Source organism: Bos indicus, chromosome 28 (genome assembly GCF_029378745.1).
Source record: "Bos indicus isolate NIAB-ARS_2022 breed Sahiwal x Tharparkar chromosome 28, NIAB-ARS_B.indTharparkar_mat_pri_1.0, whole genome shotgun sequence".
Taxonomy (NCBI): Eukaryota; Metazoa; Chordata; class Mammalia; order Artiodactyla; family Bovidae; genus Bos; species Bos indicus.
Genome location: NC_091787.1, coordinates 27,955,586 through 27,966,441, shown reverse-complemented (window position 1 = coordinate 27,966,441; position 10,856 = coordinate 27,955,586). Strand labels below are relative to the sequence as shown.

Below are 10,856 nucleotides of genomic sequence, written 5' to 3'. Positions count from 1 at the left end.
TCAACTATACTCCAATAAATATATTTTTAAATGACTAGTTTTATTTAAAGGCAGCTCTCCCAGGTAAACCTCAGTCTCCTGTTGGTGGTGAAATGCCACTTTCTTCTTTCCCTTTTTTTTTCCCCCCAGGACCTGGCCCAGGTGTTAGGGATTGAACCGTGAAACAGTAAGCCAGGTCCCCATCCCCGTGATCTGAGAGACTAGTGGGCCAGGCAGATATTTAAACAGGTGCTTCACAGTTGGCTATACCCACTCTTCATTCTGGACAGCTGTATGGGCCCCAGGGCCACCCTCACCTCATTGACACTGACGTTGTATCCAAAGGGGCTCTCGATCACTGGAGGGTTGTCATTGATGTCCAGGATGGTCACCTGCAGGATGTGGTCCTTCTTCCGTGGAGGGGTGCCACGGTCGGATGCCACAACCTGCAAGGAGGGGGAAGACTGGAGTCAGGGTTAAAAGGTGGGGGCTGGATGAGGAACATGGAGTCCAGATGGGCTGTCTGCTCAGTGGGGAGGACTGCGAGGTCAGAGAGACTTGCTGGCCCATCCCGGCCCCCTGGCCCTTCGACTCTCCCCAAGGTTTTCACCTTCTGCCCCATGCTGCAAACAATTGTTGCCCAATTCTTGTCTGTTTAGAGACCTGTCTTTGCAATCTGACACTGATGTGTCTAGTCTTTACCTCCCTATTCTGCCCCCAACTGTAACCTTGGGCCTGCAACCAGACCCAGGGCTCCTGTGTTTAGCTTCTATTCCTCTGTTCCATGCCCTCAGATCTGTTGTGAGGGCATGGAACTCATGCAAATAGAGAAAGAGCTTCAAATAATCTTTTCAGGAATGAGCGGGAATCCTCAGGCTCATAGACTGAGCCTCTCCCTAGCAGCCTTGATATTTTCTGGAGGCCTACAGTGTGCTAGAGCTCAGACTGCTGCAGAAACATGGCTCTGGGGTCCCCAGAGACCCCTCAGGAAACACAGTGCATAGTGTGTGCTACGTCACTTCAGTCTCGTCTGACTCTTTGTGACTCTATGGACTGTAGCCTGCCAGGCTCCTCTGTCCATGGGGATTTTCCAGGCAAGAATACTGGAGTGGGTTTCCATGCCCTCCTCCAGGGGATCCTCCCGACCCAGGGACTGAACCCACATCTCCTGTGACTCCTGCATTGGTAGGCGAGGTGTTTACCACTAGAGCCACCTGGTAGCCAGAGCAGTTCAGCAATAATGGAGGCCTTTGTGATTCCTCACCTGCATTTATGTCTCACCTCAGCAGAGGAAGTCAGGTTTTTCTGCCTATTGCATAAGAAGGGAAACTGAGGCCCCGACAGAGCAGACCACTTGCCCCGCTCACAGTGTGCTTGTGGGGGAGCCAGTGCTCTGTCAGCTGCCAGGCTTTCTCTCTTGGCTCTTACAGCAGGGACGACCACCCCTGCTGCTTCCTACTCTGGGTCCAGGGACCCCTTCCAGCACACCTTTTTTCCCCAGGTCAGTCTTGCTCATGCTCTTGGCCCTAAGGGGTGCTGCCTGCCCCACGGTACTTGGTGATGTGGGAAGCTGACCACCAGGGCGTGCTGATGGGCTGAGTGCTCTTGGGATGGAAGGGGTTGCTGCCCACCTTGAGGATGTAGTGGTCCAGCTCTTCTCTGTCCAGGGGTCTGGCCACAAATATTTCACCAATGGAGTCGTTGGTGGTGACGATCTCAAAGGCCCCGGCGATGTTACCAGCAGCCAGAGAAAAGACCACCTGTCAGGGAAGAGAGAGGGTGAGGGGTGAGGGTGAAGAAGTGGAGAGGACGAGAGGCTGGCAGGCAAGCCAAGGCACGCTCCCCTGTCCACTGGGGCCCTCTGCTCAGCCTGGGCAATTGAGAAGAATGTATTTTATGATGCAGAAGTGATTATATCCCTCAAAATGGGGTCCACTGAGAGGGCTTCAGGGGATGGGGAATGATGTGAGCATACTGGCCTGGGGCCAGAAAGGCAGGTGTGAGTCCCACTACAGGCGATTTCCTCAGGTGGGGGGCAGGGAAGCACTGAGTCCCCTGCAAGGAGAGGCCCAGCCCTGGTGTCACATGGGCTCTGTTCGGTTCTCACAACAGCCCTAATAAAGGAGCCGTGCTCTTCAGCTCAGAGAGGAGGCTCAGGAACAAGAAGCTGCTGGCAAGGTCACACAGCTCGCAAGTGTCCAAGAGAACAAGGATTTGAACCCAGAGGCTTCTGACTCTAGAGCCCCCTAGAGGTGTCCAAGCACTTAAAAAATGGTGGAAACCTCCTCCAACACGGCTCAATTTGTAGGATAGATCAAAGTGGTGTAAAGACTGGCATGCTCTGCTACCCCTCTTCCTTGTGCTCTGGGGGTGCCCCAAACTGTAGCGGTGGGGAGGAGGGGCCCAAGAAGCAGGGGGAGGAGGAGTGTGTCCTCTTGGGGCCCTGGGGCTGTGTGCGGAGGGCTGGCCCCTGGGGTGAGATGCTGGGTGGTTTGTGGATGAGGTGACCAAGGGGTCATGGAAAGGTTAAAACCCTCTGTGTTCAGCTCGCTGCGGGGGCTGAGCCATGGCCAGCCGTGGCTGCCATGTCCCTAGGACCCAGGCAGGGCTGACAGCTTGCATAGCTATGTCTCCAGCCCTGGCATGGACTGTGGTGAGGGCAGGGTCGTCTGCTCAGGGCCTTGCAGAGCCTGGACGACCTGCTCCCGCTCAGGATGGGGACGGCTCCAGTGACCCCTCTGGCTGAAGGGCTGTGGGAGCCCTCGCTCACAGCGCGGCTCTGGACTGTTTCACTGGTACCCACCTGCCCGTTGCTGCCAGCGTCTGGATCCTGGGCCTTGACAGTGGCCACGCGCTGGCCCACGGTGCAGTCCTCAGGCACACTGATCGCTGAGTCGGAGGTGAAGTCGAACCGGGGGCTGTTGTCATTCTCGTCCAGCACAGTGATGTAGACCTGGGAGGGAACATGGCCAGAGACCTCCACCTCCTTCCCTTCTTGGGCCCCAAAGATGGGGTCCCACTATGGGCCCAGTGGGGACCACACCTCCAGTCAGTTCCAGCAGTCAGCAAGCGTTCAGAGCTTGCCTAGGCCAACCTGACTTTATACAGAGGCCCTGAGTGCGTTTCTTCTGAGAGTCTGGTGCCTGGGAGCAGGGGTTGCTGCAGACAAATGCTGGGAGCCTGGAGGGCACTCAGAAGTGGTGAGGCCTGGGAGAACTGGAAGGCATAGCCCTGGCTAAAGGAAATGGAAGCTACTTAGCTCCAAATTTGTGAGGGTGTGTCAGCTTGGCATTGGCATAGCTTCCTGTTTTTCAAAAGGAACTAAGGAATCCAGATTTTTATGTGGAATTAGGTGGTGATTAATAAAAATTAAAAAAAAAAAATTTTTGTGCAGCCCAGCTAAAACACATCTGGTAACCAGGTATTGCCCAAAGGCCTCTTCATTTGCACCTTTGGAGGGAAGGAAACAGGGCTCAGGAGCAGGAGAGGGGACACAGGGGGCTTGGTGGTCCCAATGTGGAGAGGAGAGGGAGGGAATTTTCCAACTACCAGATAAAAACAGGAGACATGTAAGTTGCATGCGAAGAGCACACTGTTTTGTGCCTGCAGCTCAGGCTTCTCCTGCAGGGTCTGAAGAGCAAGTCTGGAGAGGAGGCCCAGCTGGGGATGCAGCTTCCAGCCCATGGATGGCCACGGGCCATGCAGCCAGAGTCATAGGTGCCCCTCAGGTTCACTGATGAGGGGACTGAAGTTGGGGTGGGAGGGAAGCAGGCTCAGGGTTTAGCAATCCCAAGCCAGGCCTCCCCACCACCTCACTCTCCTTCCTCAGGCCTGGGGCTCCAGGGCTCCCAGGTCTACTTCTTCCCTGGTGTGCACAGGACTCCATGGGGAACCTATGGAAGCTCACCGCCATGCAGAGAAGGTTCCATTTCATGCCCCCTCCTTCCTAATCAGGATTTCCCCCTTCTCAGTTTTAACCACACTTCCAAATTTTAGGCAGTTGTCAGCAATGTAGGGAACAAACTCAGGCTTCACAGCAGGGCCAATTCTACCTCTTACTAGCTGTGTGATATGGCAAAAATTATTCAACTTCTCTGATTTTCCATTTCCTCAGATGAGAGGAGGAACAAGAACACCTACAGCATCAGGATGCTAGAAGGAATAAATGAGCCAACAAAAAGTGATGGTGTAGCAAAAAGTGGTCCCTGTTCTGCTTCTGGTCTGACAAGATGCTGCCTGTCCATCATGAATGTTCGTCAGGGAGTTCTGTGAAATCCTAGAGCCCCAGTCTGCTCACCTGCGAAATGGGCATAATAATGTCTATCACGCTGTTCTCAGAGGGAAAACAAACAAGGCCCCACAATCTGCATATCTTAGTTGCTCAGTTGTGTCCAACTCTGCGACCTCGTGGGCTGTAGTCTGCCAGGCTCCGCTGTCCATGGGATTTTTCCAGGCAAGAATACTGGAGTGGGTTGCCATTTCCTCCTCCAGGGGATCTTCCTGACCCAGGGATTGGACTCACGTCTCCTGTGTCTCCTGCACCGCAGACAGATTCTTTACCCTCTGGGCCATCCGGGAAGCACTCTCCCAAACTCTTCTCTCTCTGGTCAAGGTCTTGTGGGGAATCCCCGTGTTTTCTCTCATGTCAGGGGCTCTGCACATGCCATTTCCTCCACCTGAAATGGTCTTCCTTCTCTATGCTTTCTGAGGAATCTCAGCTTGAATCACTTCCTCCAGGAAGCCTTCCTCGATTTCCCTGATATCTTATTATCCATTCTGTTGTGGCATATATTTCTCGGTGTGATAATTTGATCAGTGTCTTTCCCCTCCTCTATTTTCTGTCTGTGAAGGCAGAGGCTGCGTCTGATTTTGGTTTCCTGTTGCATATACCCTAAGCCAGCCCAGAGGCTGGCACACAGTAGGTATTCCTTCTGTGATGGAATCAGAGCACTACTCTGATGATGTGCTCCGGCAATGGGGAATCTGCATCAGTGAGTGAGGAGGGAGGGCAGGTACCAAGATCTACCGGAAGGAGCCATGGGTCTGTGCCCTCACCCAGGGTCTCATGGTCCAAATATCCCCGCCCCCATCCCTCAAAAGCCTGAGAATATTACTCAGAGCTCCTACGGCAGGGCTGTCCCCGCCCAGCGTGCCCCTTCCGGCTGCCTCCCCACCCGTCTCAGGGCCACGGGCTGCTGGGACTGGGGAGGAGTCAGGTGTAGGTGAGCTGTGGTTTGGGGGTTCCGGCCTCACAGAGGAAATGGTGGTGCCTTTAAAAGGCCCCTCAGCCTGCCTCCACCCCGACACCTCCAAGTCTGGGGCTGACAGGGCTGCTGTATCTGGGCCAGTGGCTCTGGGAGCCTCTGAGAGGAAGCCAGGGCAGAACAAAGCAGGGTGGGTCCTGCTTCCTGGAAGACGGCGAAGGGACTAGAAATACAGGGGCCCACGCAGGAGTGTGTGCTCTGAAACACCCTTGCTGGCCCGAGCACAGGAAGTGGCCGCCTGGCCCCCCGAGGGCCTTTGGCACCCTGCGGGGAATGTCCCTTGACAACAGGGAGGAGGAACGACTGGGCCCGCTTTATGGGTGAAGCTGCTGGGGCTCGGTGAGGGGCCCTAAGGAACCCTCCTGGAAGACCAGGGGCCTCGCTGGGAGCTGCAGGACACAGAGCACCTGCCCCCTGTCTGCTGCCTGTGGGCTCTGCTCACTGGCTGCCTTCAGGGACCAGGGGTCAGGGGAGCTGTGTGAGCTCCCAGTTGCTTGTAGCCTCACTCACCCCAGGCTGGCCCCGTGGATGATGGGGTCTTTTGGGTGCGGCCTAGCCGCAACCAGGGCCCCTGGAGTCAGCACCTCGAGGGAGCTGTGCACGGGTCACAGCAGCTGCATTTGGCTCTTAGCCTTGACATCAGGTTGGTTTCCTCCTTGAGGTTAAGGTGAAAGGGACTCAGCAGGGGTGAAAACATGGCTGTAATCAAGGCTAATGACCAGCTGGACACCCCACACAGTCTACAGATGGCCTCAGACCTGTCTGGCTGGAGCCCAGGCCGAATCCATAATGTTCTCCTTAACATGGCAGGAGGCCACCTCATAACCCGCCCTTGGGTCTCACCTCCTTATCCATGCCTAGCCTGAGGTCATCACCTCTCCCATCCTTCTAGGAATCTTGCCTAACATCTTCAACCTCAGCTGTCATCCTCCTCCCAGTCTAAAAGGTCTCTGTATCTTTTCTGCGAGTCCTCAGGGGCAGTGACTCACACCATATGCCAACCACTGCCCCTCTCAGCGCTCCCCAGGCCCTGGGACTAGTGCCCTACCTCACAGGACTACTCTAAAACACTCCTTCCACCAGCCCCGAGAGAGGGAAGGGCCCCCTTTACAGGCGCTGCTCCCGTCAACCCTAGTTTACAGAGGCCTCCTCTCCGCTATCTCCATCACATGCTCTGAGGAAGGCAGGGCAGCTAGCACGGTCCCCACTTTAGATCCGACGAGAGGAAGCAGAGAGAGGATGCGCAGCTAGTGCACGTCACACAGCCACCGAGGAGCAGAGCCAGGGTGAGGCTGCAGCATTCCTTCCACGGTGTGTTTCACCCACCCGACGTTAGTGCAACACCCACCCGGCCGCCACGGGAGGTGCAACAGGACACAGAGGGCAGAGAGGATGGAGCCGGATGTGGAGTTCGTGCTTGACAGGGGCCTGGGCTCAGGTGTGAGTGGATGGGCTGGGGAGGTTGGGAGGGGTCTGAGCAGGGACCAGCGGCAGGCCTGTCCACATGCCCTCTCCCCAGGAGAGGCAGGAAGGCCCAGCACCTCACAGGGCCCAAGCCAGTCCTGGCCACAGACAGCCCACAAGGGAGAGCCCAGTCCACAGGTTACTCACCTTCTGGAGATGGCAGAGGTGGCAGGAGGCGGCCGAGGGAGAGAAAGAAGAAAGATGCAGATGGTTATCAGTCCCAGCTCTTCCAGCCCCCGCTCCTAGAGCAGTGGTCTGTCGAGGACACCACCCCTCTCCCACTGGTCTGAGGTTTCAGCCAGGAAGGTGTGGCACGGCCGGCTGCAGCGCCGTCCCCAGGCGACTGAAACCCTCATCCACTGCCTTCCTGCAGGTTGGGTGGCTGGCAAAGATGTGGGTTTGGGGGGCCTTGGAGCGGTGATGGGCTGTACCCGTCGGGGACTCGCACCCGGGGATCCACTCACCACGGTGGAGTCCACCTTGGGGCCGCCGTCATCCGCCACGACCGTCAAAGTGTAGAAGTCACCTTTCTCCCGATCCACCAGGCCCTTGACCGTGATCACACCCTGCAGGGAGGGGGCCAGATGGACAGTGACATCGTATTCCAAGCTGTCCTGTGCCATCCCTGGACGGTCGGCCCACCTTCCCACCTCCACAACACTCCCTCTGCTGGTGTACTTCTCCGTGAAGCTCTGTCCACTGATATCCTACTTCTCTCTCAATCCCACTCGGATACCACCTCTTCCACGCAGGCTTCCCGCTTCCCCAGCCAGGCACGGGCGTTCTCTTATTTGGGCCCCAGAGGTGCTCCATTACCCCTTTACCAAAGTTCTTTTCATACCTTTCCTTGTGGTGCTCTGATCTGCATATTAGATTATTCCTGCTTCTGCTGCTCCTAGCCTGAGAGCTCTGTGAGGGCTGGGAAAGGTCTTGTTCATCTCTGAGCCCCCAGCATGCCCTGTGACAAGGCCCGGCACACTGCAGCAATTACTATCTTGCCTAATTTCAGAGAAGGGATTCTGACAGAAGACCCACTAAAGCAAAGCTGGAAGAGTAAGGTCTAGGCAGTAGGTAAGACATAGCTGCACTAGACACCTAGCTAAGACAAGCTATTGCAGTGATGCCCTAAATTTATATCTGAGCTTCCTAACAGCCAAGGTAAAAAGGGAAATGTGATGACTTGCACAACTTTCATTGTCTAGTTAATAGGAAGACACCAGATTGCCTATGTATAAACTTCATCTTATCACTACATGTTAAAGGGATGTTTATGACAAAGAAGAGAGTGCTGGTCATATAGAAGGAGCTCAATTAATGCTGGTTAGCTTTAAAGGAATTGCGCTCCCTGCCCTCAGAGGGAGCCCTGGCTGTGCTTGTCCCCAGCCTCCCTCACCGTGATGGCATCTATCTTGAAGAGGGCTTTGGCCTGGGCGCTGGTGTAGGCATCAAAGCGGTAGGTGATCTGGTTGAGGTTGTCGATGGAGTAGGCCTGGACACGCACAATCTCGGTGCCCAGTGCCAGATTCTCCAAGATGGCAGCCTCGTAAGAGGCATTGGAGAACTGCACAGCCTCGTCCAGCTCGTTGAGCAGAGTGATATAGACGCTGCAGAAGCCCTGATTGAAGGGGAGTGCCTGGTCAGTGGCGGACACGTTCATCAGGTAGCTGGTCTTGGTCTCGTAGTCCAGGTAATCCACAGTGATAATAAGCCCCGTGCTCTCATCAATCTCAAACTTCCCCTCAGCGCCCGACAGGATGCGGTAGTTCACCAGGCCTCCGTCCCCTGCAGGAGGACGCAAGAGGCTGTGCAGTCCAGGCGGGGGTGGGTTGCCTTGTGGCTTTACAAGCTGCCCCAGCACACCCACTGCTGTCCCAGAGGGACAGGGCGATGGGCTTGGCCTGCCTCCCCAGCGTGCACCACCCTCGACCTCTGTGTGTCAGATTTTCCCAAGAGAAACACAGAGGATGCGGTCAAGGTCAAGGATGGCAAGGCCCAGCATGCACTGTTGACTCCCCTGGGGTCTGGCCTTGAGATGAGAGGTATGCCAGTGGAGGACTCAGCTCTTGGAGTCCTAAAATTCAGATTCCAAGTACCTCCACTGGGTATTTGGACAAGGAGACGGTGGGGTAATTAGGGGTCTCTTCTATAGTGGAGGCTTTGATTTAGAAAGTGTTAGATGGGGCAACATCCTCAGAGGTGGCTAAGCCTTCATTTGGTCCCTCCAAAGGGCTCCAGTGCCAGAGTCACCTTTCTCTGTTCTGCCCACTCCCCCCACCCCCAGTCCCTGTGGCCTTGGAGTACATGCTTCATCCAGGAGCCAAAGTCGGGATTCCTTAGCTGAAGTCCACATACTTCAGAGAAGATGGCTATAAAATCACTCAGGAAGTCCCAGACTTCCTTGAGATTATTTGTAAAATTCTAGGTGCATTCTTTCTGGGAAGGGATCCATAGCTTTCATTAGTCTCTCAAGCAGATTCCTGACCCAGAAAAGGACTTGGACCATTATCCCCCAGCAATGTCCGTGTGACCTGCATGGTATAAACCTGCCATTTAAGGGATAGCAACCACCCAGGAGTCTTCAGGCCCAGTTCTCCACCTACTCCACCCCATGCTCCAGGAATGAGCTGGGGATGCTGACAGGGGCTGGGTGGGAAGCCACCAGAGCAGCTGACATGAAAGAAGGGCAGGATCTGGGAAACTAGAAGGATAGGAAGGGGTCTCCTCTGGCTGTATCCCTGGCCTGGGGCAGAGGCCTAGATAACCAGGCCCTGTAAAGAGGGCCAGAGTGACCTGACTGCCTTTCTGCTTCACTTTGCACTGCTAACGATGGCCACCTCTGGGGCTCCAGGGATGTCCACTGCCCTATAGAACAGGACACTGGCTTCTGTTAAATGTGTGTGCCAGGCCCTGGGCTGTGTTGGCTGGAGGAGCAGGCCTCAGCCAGCTTTTGGACAAGAACTTCACACCTCCTGGCCCTGCCCAGCTCCTAGCCAAAGGTTAGCTCGGAGCTGCCAGGTCCTGGGATGACTAACCTGGACTTCCCCAGCTGCTGACCTCTCCTCTCTCTGAAACCAGGACCACTTCCCAGACTCCTTTCCTCTTGGGACTGGGAATCTGGTGGGGACCCCACCAAGACTGTCCCAGGAGTCCCTGCCCACTTGGGAGCCACTGAATGGGGGAGCGCAAGGCCAACCAGAGGATGCCAGGCCCTTTGGGAGAGGGGGCCTGAGCCGGGGCGGGTCACTCTGGGGAAAGGACTCCCTGCCTTCCTCCCGCCGGCCTCACCCGTGTCTCGGTCCGTGGCTCGGACCACGATGACTGACGTGCCAATGCCCGCTGTCTCGCGAAGCCCCAGGCGGCTGTACTGCTGCTGCGTGAACACCGGGGCCTCGTCATTGACATCCTCCACGTACACAATCACCTGCGGGAGCCGGCCGGGGACGAAAGGTCAGGGTAGGGGTCGGGGGAGCCCAGGGCTGGGCCCAGCAGAGCCTGCATATGTGGTTACTGTGCTCCTAGGCCAGCTATGAGCTCTGCAGAGGGCCTGGGCTTGTCTGGCTGGTCACTGTGTCCCCACACCTCACACAGTACCTGGCACGTGGCACCTGTTTAAATATCATTTTGTAGAGAACAAATCTTGTCTGGCTCTTGACTCTGCTATGAAGCCTGTGGGAACCTGTGGCTAATCAGTGAAACTTGGGCTGTTCAGCTTCTCAGCTATGAGACAGTAACATCAGTTCAACAATTCACACCCTGTGCCTCTCCTAGGATGGTTATGAAGACAAAATGAGCCAGGGCTTTGCAAAAGTGCTTGAAAAGTTTAAAGAGACCCCATTCAAATACCAAGATACCTCTGGGAGAAAAGACATGAAGACATTTTTAAGTACAGTCATAGCAGAGGCTGTTGGTGCTCAGACTCCTCCAGATTCTCACGCGCTCTCTCTGGTGCTCTCACCACCAGTGGGCAACACTGCAGCTCTTTGCGGGGGACTAACACCACCCCACCAGCCCCACTCCTGCTGCCGGAGCCAGAAGACGCCCAGGGAGCTGGAGCCGCCTGGGAATTACGCCCACTCAGGCTGAGGCAGTCCTCAGCTGCCGACAGGCGGGCAGCAGAGATGACCACCTCCAGAGCTCCCTGGGGGACTG

General features: G+C 55.8%; 1 protein-coding gene across 3 annotated transcripts in view; it reads right to left on the bottom strand.

Moving 5' to 3' along the window:
• LOC109553682 (cadherin-23-like) overlaps positions 1 to 10,856 on the bottom strand; it is a 392,820-nt gene that overhangs the window by 8,247 nt on the left and 373,717 nt on the right. For all 3 annotated transcript variants that reach the window (XM_070781989.1, XM_070781991.1, XM_070781990.1), the window contains 5 exons: positions 9,993 to 10,128; positions 8,101 to 8,489; positions 2,783 to 7,273; positions 1,611 to 1,739; positions 297 to 425 (listed from right to left, as the gene is read on the bottom strand). In XM_070781989.1, the coding sequence (XP_070638090.1) occupies positions 6,950 to 7,273; positions 8,101 to 8,489; positions 9,993 to 10,128 (849 nt within the window). In that variant the 3' untranslated portion in view covers positions 297 to 425; positions 1,611 to 1,739; positions 2,783 to 6,949. The remainder of the gene's footprint in view (positions 1 to 296; positions 426 to 1,610; positions 1,740 to 2,782; positions 7,274 to 8,100; positions 8,490 to 9,992; positions 10,129 to 10,856) is intronic.